The 20,696-nt window shown below is 44.5% G+C and overlaps 1 protein-coding gene across 11 annotated transcripts in view; it reads left to right on the top strand.

Moving 5' to 3' along the window:
* WDFY3 (WD repeat and FYVE domain containing 3) overlaps positions 1-20,696 on the top strand; it is a 256,663-nt gene that overhangs the window by 84,480 nt on the left and 151,487 nt on the right. For 10 of the 11 annotated variants that reach the window (XM_053255717.1, XM_053255716.1, XM_053255718.1 and 7 more), the window contains exons 9-12: positions 891-1,358; positions 2,761-2,862; positions 11,214-11,407; positions 12,711-13,168. In XM_053255717.1, the coding sequence (XP_053111692.1) occupies positions 891-1,358; positions 2,761-2,862; positions 11,214-11,407; positions 12,711-13,168 (1,222 nt within the window). The remainder of the gene's footprint in view (positions 1-890; positions 1,359-2,760; positions 2,863-11,213; positions 11,408-12,710; positions 13,169-20,696) is intronic. The other variant, XM_053255723.1, reaches the window with a different exon arrangement.

Below are 20,696 nucleotides of genomic sequence, written 5' to 3'. Positions count from 1 at the left end.
GTAGCTATGGACTGGCAGTTGCCTGGAGGAGTGTGCCTTTTACTCCCTTCCTCCTGGAACTAGAGATCTTTTAATGTCCCGGTGGCCAAAGCACAGGAGAATTTGCTGCTCTTAGCCTTTGGGTTCTTTTTGCACACCCTAACCATTCTGAGGACATAGGAAACTGCCTTCTACCAAAAGGCCATCAACCTGAAGGATGCATATTTTCATATCTCTAGACCATTTGTCCATCTAACTCAGTATTGTCTACAGTCTACATAGTATTGTCTCAGTCTACATAGGTAGACTGGCAGAGGCTTCTCCAAGGTTGCAGGCAGGAGTCTCTCCTAGCCCGATCTTGGAGATGCCAGGGAGGGAACTTGAAACCTTCTGCATGCAAGCATGCAGGTGCTCTTTCCAGAGCGGCCCCATCCCCTGAGGGGAATATCTTACAGAGCTCACACATGTTGTTTCCCATTCAGATTCAAACTAGGGTGGACTCTGCTTAGCAAAGAGGACAATTCATGTTTGCTACCACAAAACCAGCTCTCCTCCCCTCCCCTCCGGCTGTGATATAGAGATTTATAAAACCAATCAATCCTTTCAGATATGGTAATACCCAAAATATATCAAATCATCTCTACACCTACAAAGCTGGATGGTCTAAAAGCAGGAATACATTGGACTCTCCTTTCTTCTTCAGCATCTCTCCTGTAAAAGCATAGTTCCCCTGCTGTTGGCACAGCTTTCCTGATGCCTTGCTTGTTCTGTGAGAAAGGGGAGCTTCTACTATGGTTCACTCTTTAGGCTCAGCTAATATGCACTTGTTTGCAACAGAGAATAAACATGCAGCTTGACTGGTATGTTTTCCATATCTGTCTGTCTTACCCTATCTATCTGTCTTGTTGTAGGTCACAATGTGAGAAATATCCAAGCCTTCTCTGTCCTTCAGAATGCCTTTCTGAAAGCAAAAACCAGCTACCTTGCACAAATTATCCTTGATGCCATCTTAAATATATATATTGCAGACAATGCCAACTACTTCATCCTGGAATCCCAACACACTTTGTCCCAGTTTGCAGAAAAAATTTCTAAACTTCCAGAAGTACAGGCCAAATACTTTGAGATGCTTGAATTTGTCGTCTTTAGTTTGAATTACATCCCTTGCAAAGAACTCATCAGCGTCAGTATCCTCTTAAAATCCAGCGCCTCTTACCCATGTAGCATCATTGCAATGAAGACGCTACTTAAATTCACACGGCATGACTACATCTTTAAGGATGTCTTCAGGGAGGTGGGACTCCTGGAGGTGATGGTGAACCTTTTACATAAATATGCAGCTCTTTTGAAAGAGCCTACACAAGTTCTGAATGAGCAAGGTAATTATTAAAAAATCATTATTTTATTCCTGCCTTCTTGCATTCTCTTTCTTACCTCTGCTTTTGTTTTATTATGGGGAATTTGTACCTGTTCTTGTTGTTGCAGTGCCAATTGTATGCATGATGCTTCATGCAGAATGAGAAGACAGTTCCCTGTCCCAGGGGGCTCACAATCTAAAAAGATATGCAAGGGAGAACAGAGCAAGGGCAAGGCATGGTCAAAATATGCTGTTATTTCATGTACATTTACTTGGGCTTTGTTGCAGTATTATATGGGTAGTAGAGGGTTGGACCAAAGGCTTCAGGGAAAAGGTAGGTTTCAATTACGGATTTGAAGTAGGTTAGGGAAGAAAGCAGGTAAAGGTGACAAATAGAGATGATATTCAGGAAAGGGTTTTTTGGCAGATGCAGGAGTTTTCAGAATGGAGGGAGGCCGCTTCTAGAACAATATGTTAGGCTCCACACAATCCTCCTCTGACTGGGCAGTGCGAGCTCTTCAGCATCTTTGGCAGTTGTTGAGTTCTGAAGCAGTGGGGATTGAGGAATGGGGCAGACTGCTACTAGAGCAAAAATACTGGGCCCCAAAGAGTTATCTGCTGCTTGGGCAATGCAGGTTCCTTCGGACCTCTGGCAGTTATAATATATACTGTTTACCACAAAATGTATATAATCTCCATTTTTTCTTATCCTCCCAATCAGAGTCAACCCAAGGCTGCTTTTGAAATTCTCCTAAGAAAGAGAGCTTGGTTTTTCTGCAGAATCTCATGAGACAATGAGATTGCTTCCAAGAGTAAACCAGTTCCTACCTGCAAAATTTCTTTTAGTTTTAAAAATCACACAGACACACAGACACAGACACAGACACACACACACACTCTATTGATGCACCTTATATGTCCCTTTAGGTCATACTCGGTGTCTCAGATTAAAACCATTTTTCACACTGGACTTGTAAAGTTCAGACAGTTCAGTACCAAACAGCCCAATGTCTCCTGCTGCTGCTGTACTACCTCTTAGCATTTATTTTAATGATAGTTGTATAATAGGCGTCACCTTAAGTGTTGCAGCAGGGAAATGCTTGACTAACAGGCAGAAAGTTGCCGGTTTGAATCCCTGCTGGTATGTTTCCCAGACTATGGGAAACACCTGTATCGGGCAGCAGCGATATAGGAAGATGCTGAAAGGCATCATCTCATACTGCATGGGAAGAGGCAATGGTAAACCCTTCCTGTATTCTACCAAAGACAATCACAGGGCTCTGTGGGCGCCAGGAGTCGAAATCGACTTGACGGCACACTTTACCTTTTGTATACTAGGCAATACATACATATGCGCGTGTGCACACACATACACCACATACTTTATACTCTTTTCATTGTGATTTTCCGAAACTGTTTTCTAGGGGACTCAAAAAACAACAGTTCATTTGAAGACCAAAAACAGCTTGCTTTACTGGTTATGGAGACCCTGACAGTGCTGCTCCAAGGATCGAACACAAATGCAGGTATTTTGGCAAATGACTGATACAGTGATTGAGGCACTGGCCTTGAAATGCACTTAAAAAATAAAAACCAATATAGAGTTATCTGATCCCTTTAAATGTGGCAGTGATGTGCCTGACAGGTTTTTGACCTTGATAGGAAAAGGATATATTAATAGCAGAATATTTAATGTTTTTAATTTGCCTTGTAAGAGTCAGCTGATCATTTCCCATAGTAAAATAGATTATTACAGAAAAAAAAGTTATTTCTAGCATCTTCCCATTTAAAATATTGAGATTTGTGGTTTAGAATGCATTTGTTTTCAAAATGTAGTATCAGAAACATTCTTTTCAGAGGCTGTGGTTAATCTCTGCAATGCTTTATGGCATAATGCAAGCCCTTCATTTCTTTTTCAGCTATCAGATATGAAATTACGTGTGGAGGGAAATGACTGATATAACAGCATTGTTTCTCTGGACACAGTATCTTAGAGAACCTAGTGATGAATTGAGTCTATGTTTTGTTTTTTGTTTTCACCTGTACCTCCTAACCACTGCAACCCACCAAAGGTTAAGTTAGCAGTGTGTCCTATAAATTAGTTGATATACTGGCGACGCAATACTCATAATGGATCTATACCAAATTCTTCTCTCCAGATCATTTTATTGCGTAGATTAAAAGAAAATTAAAAACTACAAATAAAGAACAGATGTTTCGACATACAGATGTCAGCTTCACTGTTCCTTTCTCACTGTTTAAAATCCACATTCTTATATCCCAGATACTCTTCCTAAATCTAATCAATCACCTGTTTAGCTCATGGGGAAAAGGGGGGGGTGTTGGTGGAAATTGATGACTCACAGCTTTGCCTGCTTAACACTAATTTGGACAGAAAAATGAAAGGGGAGGGTGTAAACTAAATCACTGCTTACCCTTTAATAGCCTATATACTTTAAGATTTCTTTCAACTCTTCCTTACCATTGACCCCCGGAGGAAACTTGTCTAAATACAATGCTTCCCTTATTTCTTTTGAGCATACATTCTTCAGACTCTTAAGATGCTTATTTTAAAAGGCATTGGTTTTCCTTTGTGTTTATTTTTCATATGAACTGACCATGGCCTTTCCCTGTTTATGTATTTGGCATCTGCTAGGTGTTATTTGAATCTAGTAACCAAATATCCTCCTATATAATTTTCACATTCTCGGCTGGTGTAGGAGGTCACCCAAGCTTGGGATTACATCCCCCCACATGCTCCAGAAGGCAGGAAGTAGTCATACTTGAAGATCCTTAACCCAGTGCATGTGGGCGGATCTCCTCAGTTCTACTTCCTGCCTTTGCTCCAGAAGGCTCGCATTACAGCTCGCTGGCTCTGGCCTTGTTTACTAGGCCTCTTCTTTTCTTCTGCTTATATTCCTATTATTTTTTACTATTTCCAATCTATTCTTCACCTGGTATTCTACTACTATTAGTTTTCTCTAGTTACTAAAGAAAAAAGAAAAAGAAAAAAATTAAAAAGAAAAAAATGTAAATTAAAAAAAAATTATTTCATATCTGTTCTTCTACTGTCTGTTCTGTTATTCGTTACCTCTCCCCACCTCTTGCCGACCCTTTGGCCGATGTCCACTAAGAAGACCTTCGGACTCCTGGCCGTTAGGTAGAGATCCGCCCGTCAGCGCCTGTTCCCGCCAAAAACTCGGGACTGCGCAAATTCTGTAAGGAAAATGGCGAATGTATCAGATGACCTTGCTGGTGCCAGTAGGCCACAGCGGTCCTCTCTGTCGCCAGATACCGGTGAGGAGACTGGGCGCAATTCATGCCACCAGCAATCCACCGTAGCAGGACACAAGTGGCGGCACAAGAAGCGGAGGCGTCCCGACAAGGAGGCCTCGTTGGTGGGAGAGCTTTCGCCCGGCGGTGCGGGCAAGGTAAGCCTGCGAGATTTGGCCTCCCCCCCACCAACTCCTTTCCCTAGCAGTTGGGCGTGCAGGAGGAGGACTGCCTCAGCAAGTACTGGGGCTGCGCCGAAAGGAACGTCAGCAGGAGTGGCCGCCCCAGAGCCCGTCGGAATCAGACAGGGAGGATGTGCGGGATGATGAGGCAGGCGGTGCTGGGCCCGTGGACAGGGTGTCGGAGCACCCAGAAGGCCATGAACAGCTCCCCCCGGTGAGATCGGGACTTGCTCAGGGGTGTGAGGAGGTGGGTGCAGATGCCCCCTATGTGGCCCCTCCCTCAGGGCCTACTCCTACAGGGAATGTGGGGGTTCCCCCCAATGCTGCTGCTGTAAAGGGCTGGATTCAGGAGGCCGTTCAGGTCTCACTGGCAGTAGCGCTTAAAGCGCGGAAGCCTACAAGGCATTGCAAGGCAGGCTGTGACCCATGTGTCGTCCTCAGACTCTCAGGAGGAGACGGTGCCCGCTAAGCAGCCCAGAATAGCTATACGCCAGGACTCTGTGCCCAGGGGTAGGGGGAGGTCTTCAGACGAGTCAGGAGAGGACTCCCCAGATTTATTGCGACCCAGGGGCAGTGGGTCGGAGACATTGCTGGGCAACCCAGACAAGGGGCCCTCCTCCTTGGAAGAGGGGGAGATTATTGAGGACTGTGCAGCAAACTTACACAGTCAGAGGCTCTCTCTTATGGAGGATTTTCAGCCACTAATTAACCAGGCTATTGCTGCGCTTGATCTGCAGCCAGTTACAGAGGAACAGGTCTCTCCTGTGTCCAAGGGCTCCTTGGTGCTGCCTAAGGCTAAGGTACCACAGATTAAATCAGTGATACCTGAGAGCTTTACTAATACCATCAAGGAGGAATGGGCGGCTATTGCGACTCCCAAAGCGTATGTTGGCATTGGCTAGCAAATTGTACAGCTTTGAGGAGGAGACTCTGGACTTGCTTAAGGTGCCACTTTTGGATGCTCCCTTCGGGGCCCTACTTAGTAGCATAGTGGTACCCAAGGATGGGGACTTCTCTTTTAAGGAGCCAGGAGACAGAAAAGCAGAATCTGCACTGCGCAGGGCCCACAAGGCTTCAGCAATGGCCACCAGAGCTGACACCACTGCGTCCTTGGTGTCTAGAGCATCGGTCTTGTGGATTGGCAAATTACCCAATGACCATCCTGCTGATCAATCTAAGATGTGGCATAAGCTACTTTGTCTGCAGAGGGCAGCTGCCTTTTCAGCGGATGCTGCTCTGGACAATGTTCAGTTCTCGGCACGTGCGGTCAGTGCAGGTGTCCTGGCAAGACGCAACATATGGCTGAAATATTGGAAAGTTGATAATACATCTAGGGCTAATTTAGCTGCTGTTCCCTATGCTGGGGGGAAGCTAATTGGGGATGAGGCCCTGAAAGAGGTCCTTATTGAAACGAAGGATAAGCTCAGGGCTCTGCCATCAGCCCCTAGGAAGCAGGACAAGAGTTTTAATCGTAGACCGACACAAACCTTCAGGGCGTTTAGACCTCAGTTTTGTAGGATGGAGACTTTTAGGCCTTTTTGATCGCAGTGGAACAGATCTAGAGGCCAAGGCAGGCAAGGGTTCAATGAGCAGAACCGTCAGTCTTTCGGAAACCAGCAGCGGGGCCCCAAGCAGCAGTCCTGACTCCCACTCAGTCAAAATGGGGGCCCGTCATTTGGCCCATTTGGAAAGAATCCATCAATGACAGGTGGGTTCTTTCCATTATCCTACACGGGTACAAAGTGGAGCTGGCCAGCCCCCCAGAAAACAGATTCCTCCTTACCCCTAGATCCAGGAAACCGGAAAAGCACAAGGGGTTGTCTATGGCTATTCAGTATCTGGTGGCTATAGGGGGCCATAGAGGAGGTCCCACCTCTTCAGGGAGGCAAGGGCATCTATTCTGTGATTTTTACGGTGTCAAAAAAGGACGGATCGGCCAGGGCAGATCTCAACCTATACCCAGTCAACCGCTTTGTGATAAAAAGGAGGTTCAGGATGGAAACCCTTTGTACCATCTCAGAGACATTGCAGATGGGGGACTACATGGCTTCAATAGATCTCCAGGAGGCCTATTTACACATCCCCATTCCACTCAGTCGACATATACTCCGCTTCTGCTACATGGGGAGGCATTATCAGTACAGAGCCCTTCCTTTTGGTCTCTCATCAGCCCCCTGAGTTTTTACAAAGGTTCTAGTCCGCTAGTGGCCACTTTATGCACTGAGGGGGTCCACCTGTATTGTTACCTCGACAACTTGCTCATCCATGCGAGTTCGGAAGGGGCAGTTTGGTCGGCTCTGTCCAGAACAATGTCTGTGTTATGTGCCCATGGGTTTTTGATAAATGTGGGCAAGAGTCACCTGACGCCCACACAGAGCCTTCGTCATCTGGGCATGGTAATGGACACCTCAGTAGGCAAACTGTTTCTGCCACAGGATTGGATGGAGGTCTTATCGTCACTGGCTCGTGTGATTGCTTCGAGACCGTGGGCCAGCCTTCTCAATCTGGCAAGGTTGTTGGGTCTCATGGTGGCGGCTATGGAATCGGTGCCTTGGGCGAGGTTTCATCTACGGCAGTTACAGTGGGCTTTCCTCCCTTACCAGCACAGGATTGCTCTCAAGCGTGACAAGAACATTCCTCTTAGGTGTCTCTTCGCGAGTCGATTCATTTGACGGCCCGGGGAACCTAGACAAGGGCAAGCTGTTTATAGAACCCGAGAGTGATGTTCATGACAGACGCCAGCCTATCGGGCTGGGGGGCTCACTGTCAGAACAGGTCTGCCCAGGGGCTTTGGTCGGTGGAGGAGTCGCTCCATAGCACAAACTGGCTCGAGCTGCGGGCTGTCTTTCTGGCCCTAAAAGCCTTCACGCCCTTGGTGAAGGGAAGGAACATCTTAGTGTGTACAGACAACATCTCAACCAAGGCACACATAAACAGGCAAGGGGGGACAAAGTCAAGATCTCTTTTCAGTCTGTGGAGTTGTTGGATTGGGCGGAGAACAACTTAATATCCATTCTGGGCCATCATGTAAACAGAATTTCCAACATTCAGGCATGGCTAAGACGGCAGGAGATCCAGCCGGCAGAATGGGGCCTGCACCCTCAAGTATTTTGGTGGCTGACAAAGTGGCTGGGGTGTCCCCAGATAGATTTGTTTGCATATCCTCTGAACGCCAAGATTCAGAGGTTTTACTCACGTTTTCCGACGTTGGGGGCAGAAGAGATGGATGCGCTATCGGTGCCATGGCCTCCGTGTCTGCTGTATGCATTTCCTCCAGTGCCGCTGCTCTCCCATTGCCTCAGGAAGCTGCGGGGGTCACGGGCATCCATGGTATTGATTGCGGCTTTTTGGCCCAGAGGGCCTTGGTTTTCCGAGATTGTCAACTTGACCGTAGGTCATCCACTCAGATTGCCAGACCATCCAGATCTGCTGTGTCAAGGTCCGATTTACCATCCTTCTGTCTAGAAAGTGTTCAGCCAACAAGATTTACCAATTGACTTGGCGTAGTTTTCTGCGTTGGACAGCAAAGCGCTCCCTGCAGCTGGACAAATGCAGGTCGAGGGAATTACTAGGTTTTCCTCAGGATGGCCTTGCACTTGGTCTGAAACCCAACACGCTTAAACGCCAGGCGGCGTGCTTGATCCAGATGTTGTTTCCTCATCAGCGTTCGTTTCTCATCAGTGTTCGTTCAGGCACGGCACCCTCTTCTATGCAAGTTCTTGAGGGGGGCAGCTTTGTTGTCTCCACCGGTCTCCCATCGTTTTCCATCATGGGATTTGCATATTGTGTTGCGGGGTCTGCAGTTTCTGCCATTTGAACCACTTTGATCTGTGTCTTTGCAGATTTTGTCCTGGAAGGTGGCCTTTTTAGTAGCTGTAACATTGGCCAGGAGGGTTTCTAAATTGCAGGCTCTGTCAGTTAAGAGTAATTTGTGTATTTTCTCTAAGGACTCTGTGAGACTTATCCCGGATCCTTTGTTTATCCCTAAGGTAAAATCTCAGTTTAATCGTGAGGTGGACATTTAATTACCTTCTTTTTGTCCGGATGCTCGTCACCCTGCAGAGAAGGAGTGGCACCGTCTGGATGTCAGGTGGGCGTTGAAGATATATATTGACAGGATGCAGGCTTTTCGTAAGTCAGATGCTCTTTTTGTGGCCTTTAAGGCTTCTAAGATGGGATGCAAGGTCTCTACAGCCATTATCGCTTGTTGGGTCCATTCATGCATTACGGTGTTGTATGAAGCCCAGAAACTTCTGGTGCATGGCCAGATTACGGCACACTCAACTACATCGGCAGCCACTTCCGCTGTGTTATCTTCACCGGCGTCCCTTGAAGGGATTTGCAAGGCAGCTACTTGGTCGTTGCTTTTTACATTTCCAAGGCATTACAAGTGGGATGAAAATGAAGCTGCCAGAGCGGCATTTGGTCGGAGGGTCCTGCAACGGGTCCTTCCGGGTCAGTAGCTCCAGCTTGGGTATTTTCCCTCCTGTGGTTGGTGCTGTGGTATGTCCCAAGCTTGGGTGACCTCCTACACCAGCCGAGAAAGGTACATTGGTACTCACTGTGAAGGTGTCTTCTGGCTGGTGTAGAAGAGGTCACCCAAGGCCCACCCGGGTTGTGTTAGACTGGAGCTGATTATCTGGTTGTAGGGGGACAGTTTTTCTATCGTTCTCTTCATTATTGTTCGTATATTGTTGTATATTCTCTGTTATGTTATGTGGTTTTCATTCTGTAGCTTGAGCTGTTTTCAGCACTGAGGAGATCCGCCCATATGCACTGGGTTAAGGATTTTCAAGTATGACTACTTCCTGCCTTTTGGAGCATGTGGTACCAGTGTACCTTTCTGTACAGGTGACTTTGTAAATAACTCCTTTTTTGCTTGCAGATCCCTTCCCCATTTTCACAGATTGGGCAGGCTTTAATTTCACACTTTTTAATCGTATAGTCTAGATCTTACTAACTGCTGTTTCTTGATGGTTGTGCATACTACATTAGCGTTGATCCCATGTGTTCTTAAACAAGTTAAACTAAGAAAACTAGATATAAGAGTGTGGATTTTAAACAGTGAAACATGGAACATTGAAGTTGATGTCTGTATGTCAAAACGTCTGTTCTTTATTTGTAGTTTTTAATTTTAATTTTCTTTAAATCTATGCAATAAAAAGGTCTGGAGAGAAGAATAGTGGCTTTCTGTTTCTTTACATGAAAGTGGCGTGTCCTGCCAATTTTTAGCCTTCACAAGCAATCTAATAGATTACATTTCCTGGATGCATACACCTGGCATGATGTGCCTGCATAATTGTTAGCTGCACTGATCCGGAATCTCTGTTGTTGCTCCTACATTCCTCCCCCCCCCCTTTTAGGCTTGTAACCTAAAATATACTGGCCTTCCAGCTGAAGCCATTAGGCAGAACAATGGCAGGCAGAGTTGGGGCAGAACCTAAGAAGTCATAGGCAAAGGTTTAGGGATGAAGCCAGGCCAGAACCTGGGGAGTCACCCGGACAGGCAAAGTGTAATCTCATAACTTGTGATCAGTGCCTGGAAAAAACTACTAGGTCATGGGCAGAACCTGGCAAAGTTTTAAAATGTACTGGTCAGCATCCTAATGCTGTGTCCGTGTGGCAAAAGGATGCCCGGCTATAGTGTCCTTGCTTTGGACACATGACTGCTCGGGCGCTGGGTGAAGTGTGTGCTATTTCAACTGATCTCCCTTTCCCCTAGAACAGTACTACTCAACTTTGGCCCCCTAGTTTTTTTGGACTACAGCTCCCATAATCACCAGCCATAGTAGCCAATAGCTAGGGATCATCGGAGTTGTAGGCCAACATCTGTAGGAGGGCCGAAGCTGAGCAGCCCTGCTCTAAAAGCACTCTGAGCAACCTGAAAATATGTCCCTGAGGATCATGCAGCTCTCAGGGGTGTGTTTTTTAAGTTGCAAAGCACACCTCTATTTGAGGTGGGATTGAGGGGGATATGGAGCCCCTGCTCCCTTTACAGCACCCATACTTCCCAAGTGGGGATGTTACCACTTTGGTACAGATACAGTGTTAGTCAGGATATTGACCAGTGGCTTTCCAGACCCCAGTGCTAGTGCCCTGCTGATAGAATATGGTTTTTACAAGTCAGTGCTGATTTGGTAATGATCCTGCTGCCTAATGGGTGGAGGGACAGGTAGAAGTGGTGTGTAGAAACGCCTATTATCTCTGCTATTGAGATGTTGTGTTTGCTTGTGTTACAACCTATTTAATGCTTATCCTCTTGTGGGGAAAATTAAGTATGACCTTGTTGCATTTATTCTAAATGTTTACTGGTAGCCTGTCTTTGAACTGGCAGCCATTGAGGACATTTGTGCCAATATGGTTAGACAGACAATGTACCTAGTGGTACTATAGCCATTCCTTCATACTTGTGTTCCTTGTAGGTATCTTCAGGGAGTTTGGTGGAGCAAGGTGTGTGCATAACATAGTAAGATATCCACAGTGCAGGCAACATGCACTGATGATAATCCAGCAGTTGGTGTTATCCCCAAGTGGTGACGATGACATGGGAACTCTTTTGGGACTGATGCATTCTGCTCCACCTACAGAACTGCAGCTGAAGACTGACATATTAAGAGTGAGTTCAATAAAATAGAAGCTATCAATGTTCTAAAATGACTAACTAACTTACTGGTTCAAACACAATAACAACATCTCACTTCACATCTGTGATCTGAAACATGCTTTTTCTCCTGTGGGAAACTGTTCTGAGCGGACCCTGTTACTTGAGTGTATGAATGATAAACATAAGAGAAAAATTACATACTCAAAAATTTCCCTGCAGGAAATCCAGATCTTAGGGCTTCTTTTTAAAAATATAATTCAAATGGATGAAGATTTAAGTGTGCTGATAACACTTCTTTGTTTGCCTAAATGATCTCCTGATTAGGAAGTGTTTGCTAATGTATAGTGGAAATGTTTGCATTGTGTCTTTGTAGTCATCATCAGTATTGCATCTTTTTCCAGCAGTTCTTACAGCTTTTGGGCAGTGCACAGAACTGCAACTATGTAGTGCATTTATTTTTAAAATTAATTTGTAAATAAAACAAAATAGATACAAGGTAAATATTATGAAAGAAAAACACATGGCATCTTTGTTTATCATACTAGTACATTTTCTGGACCAGTTTTTCTACCTGATTTGACTTCCTACATGTTCTTTTACATAATTTGGCATTTTCACTATTTATTTATTTGATGTATCTCATTTTTGCTCATAACATTAATTCAATACAGTTCCATTAAAAATGTATGATTTGAAAATCAAAACAGTTTTAGCACATTGCTTGCTCTGCCGCCTTACAAACTCCCTACCTGAGCTGGTAAAGGTGGCCTTGGACCTGGCATTAAGGCCTCGTAGGGTTTTGATTCCAGAGGGTAGGTTCCAGAATGGGGCGCTGGGGACTTCTGCTCAGACCTGTGGCATTTATGCCAGGGAGTTCTGCAAGGTTTCATCTTGTCTCCCAACATGCTTAAGAGAGTATATAAAAGGCTTCTGCTTGAGCTTCAGTCCAGTTGCTGGGGAAGCTTCCCTGAATTGGTTTTTTATGCATGTAAGCTTTTTTGTCTAATGAAAAGATTCTGTGAACTTGGCCGTGCGGATTTGTACAGTCAGTTATGAGAAAAAAATCACACAGCTGAAAGCACCATTTTGTATTTGGGGTGAATCCCAGAACTGTTTCATACACCAAGTTAATCTCTCAAAATTGGTTTTTGTATCTAAAAAGGAAGGCTATTTTTCGGTCATGCAAATTTGTCTGGGGAGAATTTCAAACTTCTGTGTCTGAACAGTTCAAATAAAGCTTAGAGAGTTTTGGCACAGCAATGTTTGGGTCTCAGTTTTATCCTGTTTATTTCCCCTTGTTTAAATATCCTTGCAGGCCCTCCTGTCTGTGCTAAAAGAGAGTCATCGCACAAGAACGGTTTTCAGAAAAGTTGGTGGATTTGTGTATGTCACGTCATTGCTTGTTGCTATGGAAAGATCCTTGTGTTCTCCGCCTAAGAATGGCTGGGAGAAAGTGAACCAGAATCAAGTGTTTGAGCTGCTCCACACTGTACTCTGCACCTTGACTGCAGCCATGCGCTACGAGCCAGCCAATTCCTACTTCTTCAGAACAGAGATCCAGTACGAAAAGCTGGCAGATGCTGTGAGGTTACTTGGCTGTTTCTCAGACTCCAGGAAAATCAGCCCTTTGAACATCTTCCCTTCAAACACCCAGCCATTTCAAAGACTGTTGGAAGATGACCTCATCTCCATGGATTCTGTGTCACCTACTTTAAGGCACTGCAGTAAACTCTTTATTTACCTCTACAAAGTAGCTACAGACTCTTTTGACAGGTATGATTGGTGATGTTTGGCACGGAGTTCTAAATATGCCATTTTATTTGGGAATATAATCTATCATTTCTATGATCTGATGTTTCTCTCGTGGATTGTTCGCTCCTATTTTCATCTCAGGTGGGCAGTTGCCAAACTTATTTTGTTTTTAGCTTCCAGCCATGATTTACTGTCTCTGAACATGGAGATTATGATATCTTGAAGATATCTTTATCTTCACTTGCACATTTGGGTTTGTGCCTATGCAAACCACAGTAGGGGTGTATAGCGAATACAGTGACTAGCCCTCTATGTTCCAGTCACCGTGTGCTGAGTGGCTGATCCCTAGAGGTCACTGCCTGACAGACAGGACAGGACAGGGTTCACTTCCAGTTCACTCTTTAAGGAAAAAGGAAATGCTGTTCCTGACTGATCTCAACAGGGCGGGATGGAATGGTGGCAGCACAGGATTTGACTTCTGATATGACTGGCTTCCAGCCACCTATTCTGCACATAGAAATTATGTTCAATGCACATACAGTAATACACTTCCAATCTGTACCCTTACTACATAGGATTACTAAATGCCAATGAGGACAGGATTCTCATATCTTGAATAGTTGTATAGAAGAAGCCGTTTTGGCAGATGCAACAGTAGAGGTTACATCTACTGAAATTCCTTCTTCTGATTAACTCTTAAAGTTGTAGGAGTCCTATGTTGCATCTGGTCAGCTACGTAATCATTTAAAAATATTGTGTTATTCTGTGGTACTTAATTCAGAGGATTAATTATGTGCAGAAAAAACTTTTTGCTTTGTTTTTGACTGTCTTCATCCACTAATAATTTCGGGGGCATCCAAGGAAGAGGCATTGGTTTACTTTAGGATATTGGATTACTGTTTTCATAATAAGATTCCTTTTCATTATTCATTTTGTTACATGAAGAACCAAGCTACCATTTGTCATAACATCACCTCTGTCCAAATATGGGCTTGGATTTTTTTAAAAAAGAAGTGATCTTGCTGATTTTTAATAATTTTAAATGGAATTGTTGAAATTCAAAGCCTTTTCATTTTTAATATTGTCTCAAATTAGTATTGAAAATGCATCAGTGTTTGAGCTCTGGAGGTGTCTAATACTGGAGTTGCAAATAAAAACTGATCCATTTAAATAGAACACATCCTCCCACAATCTCCCTTTTTTACAGAGGTTGCCTGCTGCTTTTCTCTTGGGCAATAAGAGGTTAGGCTTTTAGCTTCCTGACTCCTTGATGCTTTTTGTGTAGAGTGTTCTATAATATTTATAGATCTTTGATGTGATCGATGTTCCCTCACAACTTGGATTCTGTGCCTGTGCAGTAAGCCCTGTGGAATAATTCCAAGTTCCATGAGGCGTTCTTGGGCTCTGTGAAGCATCACCTTTCTACTCAGTTCCTGACCACCATGCTGCTTGCATTCAAAATCTTTCTTGATTCTTTGGCTTTGACTATGGACAGTTTTTATGGCTTATTCTCTGGATTTGATTTCTACTTTGTTCTTAGCAGTGATTTCCTGGATTCAACAACGGTCTGTTTTCCGGTTGCTCCTTCATCTCATTCCTTCCTATTGATCTACTGACATTAAGAAAATGTTTTAAAATTCTGCTTCTTGTAGGTGAACTTTACTGTCCTCTGACAGGCACAACAAATGCCTAATTTGCCTTGGAGAGGAATAAAAAGTAAAGTCCTGCAAAATTAGTTAAACATTAGAGGAGAGCTGGTCTTGTGGTAGCAAGCATGTCCCCTTAGCTAAGCAGGGTCCACCCTGGTTGCATATGAATGGGAGACTAGAAGTGTGAGCACTGTAAGATATTCCCCTCAGGGGATAGAGCCACTCTGGGAAGAGCAGAAGGTTTTAAGTTCCTTTCCTGGCCTCTCCAAGATAGGGCTGAGAGATATTCCTGCCTGCAACCTTGGAGAAGCTGCTGCCAGTCTATGAAGACAATACTGAGCTGGATAGACCAATGGTCTGACTCAGGATATGACGGCTTCCTATGTTCCTAACCTTTTCAAGGCAAACTCAAGAAAGCAGGGATCTTCATCTTTGAGCAGCACTCTGTGAAACCACTCTGACCCCCAACTCTGATGTCTAAATCTTCACTTCAGTTGACAGCATTGATGTTGGCCGACAGTGGCCCCCAGAATCGAGGGCAACTTTGGGGGATTCCAATGCCTCTGCATCTCAAGCTCCTTCTATTAGAGAACAAGGAGACTCAACCTTTAAAAAACCAGAAATAGTAGACAAGTATGCTCAATGTCGTAGTCATAAAAAACACAGAGATGAGTGGTCAGGCTTGTTGGGTTCCAAAAATTGCCACATGTCGATGTTGATATTTAAACCATCGGCATCGTCAGCATCGAAAGAGATGACATCGACACTGCAGCTGTCTCCGAATCCTCCCTCACTTTTGACCATGCAGGGAGGACATTGAAGTGTTCAGCCCTCGACATCAGGCACATTGCCAGTGTCGACACAGACACTGACAACTACATCTATGCCAACACTGACATTGATCGCACCCACATCTCTTTTGACTAAACAATCGACTCCGACAGCTGCCTGCCCAACATCATTGGCTGTCAGCCTCAAATTTATTGTGACTACAATACTGATCTCGACAACACTATTGGCAAGTAAAATGGACACTCCTATTAAGTGTTTGCCACAAGCCATGTCACCTATCATGATTGACTTTCTCTGGACTCTTCTACAGCTCAATCTGTACATTTGCTCTCTAACAGAAAAAAAAGGCACCTTTCCTCCAGAGAGGCTTCCCCAATACCACAAGAAAAAACAACTTCCAGAAACCTGGAGTCTTTAATGGGCTCCACTGCTAGTACCCGTCAGATTCTACCTTCAAAAGTTTCCCCTTGCATGGACTGGACAGCGATGAAGATTCAGAATCTGTACCAATTCCAAAGGCTCCATCGGCATCCCCTACGAAGGTGATCCCTTGATGCTCTCCATTTTACCCCTGGAGAGAGATATTTTATCACTCCACTCCAAACTTTGCATCCATGACACGACCAATGGACTACTGGAGCTCTCCAGGGGCCCTGGATCCAGGCTACATAAGGGGGCTCAGATGTTATAGACACCCTTACTACTTGCCTTCACCTGCTTTGCCATACAAGTTTGATGAGTACAGACTATGGAAATCTATGAAGGTTAAAAGTTATCTGGGGAAAGTCCCTGCAAAAGAGCATGGGGAAAATCACCTGAAAGAGTGCACTCTGAAGGGGAATACAACTCCAGTTTCTCTTCTGAGGCAGACTCCATTCAAATGGAGAACCCTCAAGATCCTTCCTGTGATGAAACTGTAGCACACCTTCCATCTAACTCACCCACAGAGGAGACTAAGACAAGTGGCAGACATGGCAAATCTTTAGGCTTGGAAAGACTATAAAAAGCCTTTCAGATATAACCCTAAATGACAATACAACCCTAGACACAGACAACATCAAATGGCTAAGCTCCAAGATCAGTCCAATTAGACTGTTTGACGCTATGGACCAGGAAATATCTCAAGCAGAACTCCCTTCTCCCTTACATCTCGCCCATTTCCCCCATGCTTGCCATCTCATCACATCAGATGTCTGGGTGTTGTCCATAGTAACGATAGGCTATGCCATCGAGTTTACAAGCTGCCCATATTCATGGGATAAAATGCACCCACTCAACTCCTACCTTAGCAGAAGAAGTGCACTGCTTACTAGAGAAGGGGGCGATAGAACCTGTTCCTTTGAAAGACCAGGAGAAAGGCTTTTATTCAAGATATTTCCAAGTTTCTAAAAGGACATTCTAGTCTCTCAGGTCCAGTACACCCTAGACCTACTAGCAGAACTTGAAGAAATCTGTCCCAACACTACAAAAACTAATTCAGTTCATTGTAGTGGTTCTGGACTCACAGACAAAGGAAGCATATGTTCTGGTAGACAGGAGACAGCTAATTGTAGATCTGATCTCCTGATTTTCCCTCAGTTCAAAGCAAAGAGCTTGAACAGTGCAACGACTCTTAGACCTGATTGGCTCATGCACAGCTACCATGCCCCATGTAAGACTTTGAATGTACAGGCTTCACAATTTGTTTCTGTTGGCATTCAAACCGAATTCTGACCGTCGGAACATGTGGCTGACACTTCCATCACCTGTACTAAATCCCTACAATGGTGGACCAGGATGGAAGTGGGTATGCCCTTCAAGCTTGCCGCTCTGTTGCTCACAGTGATGTCAGGTTGGGGAGCCTGCTGTGCAGAGTTCCACACTCAAGGCAAATGGGCACTACAGCAAGAGTCCCTCCACATAAACTTACTGGAATTATTAGCAGTATTCTATGCCCTAAAATCCTTCCTCCCACTTCTAAAGAATTGAGTAGTGCAGGTTCTGCTAGATCACACGATGGCAGTTGCCTCTAAACCACCGCCAAGGGGAACAGTCTCCCGGTCCTCTGCAACCAAGTGCTGTACCTGTGGGAATGGAGCATTAACTACCTCATCCATCTATTTGCACTGAGTAGGGACTTCAACCTCTCCCAGCAGCATGAGTGGGAAATATTTCCAGATGTTCTCAAGAACATCTTTCGAATCTGGTGAACCCATTGATGGACCTCTTTGCGACACAATACAACAAAAACTGCAAACTATACTGCTGCAGGGCAGGTCTGAGGAAGAACTCCGTGGGAGATGCCTTTCAGAAGCCCTGGATGAAACACTTCTACTACCTCTTTCTTCCCTTTCCCCTTTTTCCCAAGATAATGGGCAAAACACTACAGGAAGGGGCTCAGTGGATCCTTCCCACCCCATGGTGCCCCCATCAATCATGGTTTCCCATCCTTCTGCATCTGTCTCAGAGACATCACTGTTTCCCACGTCTTCCATCCCGACCTCTAGACGTTGAACCTGGCAGCCGAGAGGCCCATCTGTTACATGCAATACGCATGAAGGGGAGAGAAAAGAGTCAACCAGAAAGAACTATTTGGAAGAGATTCACACTGTATGCTACATCCAAAAGCTTTGACCCTTACAATGCTTCGATCCATTACATCCTCTTATACATAACAAGTCTGAAACAATCTGGACTTTCATATCCTTCTATTAAAGTTCACTTAGCAGGTCTCTCTGCAAGGCATCCAGGCTGGGATGGATATACAGTGTTCTCCCATCCCGACACTAAGAGATTCTTGAAAGGAATAAATAGCCTCTTCTCACCAGTCAGAGAGCGCATCGAACCATGGAGTCCCTCATTGATTTTATCTACATTGGTCTTATCTACACTTAACAAAATGCTGTTCAAACCTCTTGCCTCTGCTTCCCTGAAATATCTATCTTTACGTTGCTTTCCTGGTTGCTATAAAATCGGCAAGGAGAGTCAACCAACCAATAGCTCTTCAGACTGACTCCTTACACCAAATTCTATCCAGACAAAGTTGTTCTGAAAATAGGCCCCTCTTTCAGACCAAAATTAGGTTCTAGCTTCCACCTAAATCAGGACATTATATTTCCTACCTTCCTCCTAAACCCTTCCACTCCTCTGGAGAAATCCATGTATTCATTAGATGTCAGGAGATCTCTCATATCCTACATGGATAGGATTAAATTATTTAGACAAACCGGCAAGCTATTTATCTCATATAAATAAAGGATAGAACATAGGGCAACCTAGGTCAAGACAGAGACTGTCCCACTGGCTCGTAGAGCTTATCTTCATGTGCTACAACCAAGGTGAAGACTCCCTCAAGGGTCAAGGCACATTCTACAAGAGCTATGACCAAGTCAGTGGCTCACATGTTGGGCATCAGCATAAACAACATCTGTAAAACAGCCACGTCGTCATCAGACTTGTCCTTCATCAAACACTATGCTGTGAACATCCACTCAGTGGCGGAGGCCAACTTTGGTTGGGTGGTGCTAAAAAAAAGTGCTCTAAACATATATTATCACCCACCATGATCTAGGTGAGCTCACTAATCACCCAAATTGTGAGGGAACATGGATCACCTCAGATAAACAGGCTGCTTACCTGTAACAGGTGTTCTTTCTGGTGATTCATGTTTACTCACAACACCAGTCCGGCCTCACCCACTGCTAGGATACTTCCACAGTAATAAGGACTTACCTGACTCTATCAGACCACATTCTTAGCTCATTGCAGCAGCCGAAAAAAGGTACTCTCCTGCCAGAAATAATGGTCGTGCCATGCATGCGATTTGGCAGAGCCAAAGAGCGCTTCATAGAGCTTCAAATTCTTCTGTGGAGGTTCTGCAGGCGCAGAACCCAAGTTGTGAGTGAACATGGATCACCAGAATGATAAATGGTTACAGGTAAGCAACCTGTTTTTCTGTTGCTTAGGTGAGACGTACATATCAGGCAGTATATGAATGAATGAATGAATGAATAAATAAATAAATAAAATGAATGACTAGGTGGGGAGCAGGCACAGATATGGTTCCCTGTATTTAAATAAGACTTTGTAAACATATATTGGCTTTTAAAGCAGTTTTGAAATTAGCCTTTAGGGCTTTCCAGAGGCCCCTGTTTGACCACTGCATGAAGCAGAATGTTGGACTAGGACTTTTGGCCTGATCCAGCAGGGCTTTCCTTCCTTCCTTCCTTCCTTCCTTCCTTCCTTCCTTCCTTCCTTCATTTCTATACCGCCCTTCCAAAAATGGCCCAGGGCAGTTTACACAGAGAAATAATAAATAGATAACATGGATCCCTGTCCCCAAAGGGCTCACAATCTAAAAAGAAACATAAGATAGACACCAGCAACAGTCACTGGAGGTACTGTGCTGGGGATGGATAGGGCCAGTTACTCTCCCCCTGCTAAGCAAAGAGAATCACCACGTTTAAAAGGTGCCTCTTTGCCACGTTAGCAGGGGAATATTGCTAATGCTAAGTTCTTATGTGACCTAGCATTAGATTCCAACCTCCATTCAAGCCCCACAAATAAATTTCACTGACCAGCACCCAGATCAGGGTTTTCTGTTGCACAAAAGGGGAGGGGTGACTTTTGGCAGTCCCCTCTTGCCTCTGCTTTCGGTTGTGCCTCCTGAAACGATGTCTCTGAGAATCCCTCAGTCCTACTTTCGGGAGGCATAGGCAGCTGTAGAGGGAAAACGTATTGAAAACCCTGGTTTGTTGGTGCAACCTTAATCTGGATGTTGGTCACTGATCGGAATGTTTTTTTTTTTTTAAGTACTCAGGTGTTCTTTAAACTGTTCAGACTACAGGTAAATTCAGATTACTCTCTTGTGGAATGGGTGATGCTTTATCTGATACTGATTAATACTGGAATTTAAGAAATCTGGGTTAATTTAGCTTGGGTTTTATTGTTGCATTTCTAATCCTTTTTGTCTTCCCATTTCTCTTTAATCATCTCCCCTTCTTCTGTTCTTTGTCTTTAAACCTCATTAATTTTTGCAGATTTCCTAGGGATATTACATTAGAACTTCTGATGCAAATTTAATCATATCTGCTTATATTGTCTGGTCAAACCTGGTCATCTGTTGTCAA

The sequence above is a fragment of the Hemicordylus capensis genome, chromosome 5 (genome assembly GCF_027244095.1).
Source record: "Hemicordylus capensis ecotype Gifberg chromosome 5, rHemCap1.1.pri, whole genome shotgun sequence".
Taxonomy (NCBI): Eukaryota; Metazoa; Chordata; class Lepidosauria; order Squamata; family Cordylidae; genus Hemicordylus; species Hemicordylus capensis.
Note: the sequence above shows the minus strand (reverse complement) of the source record. Positions and strands in the feature narration are given on the sequence as shown.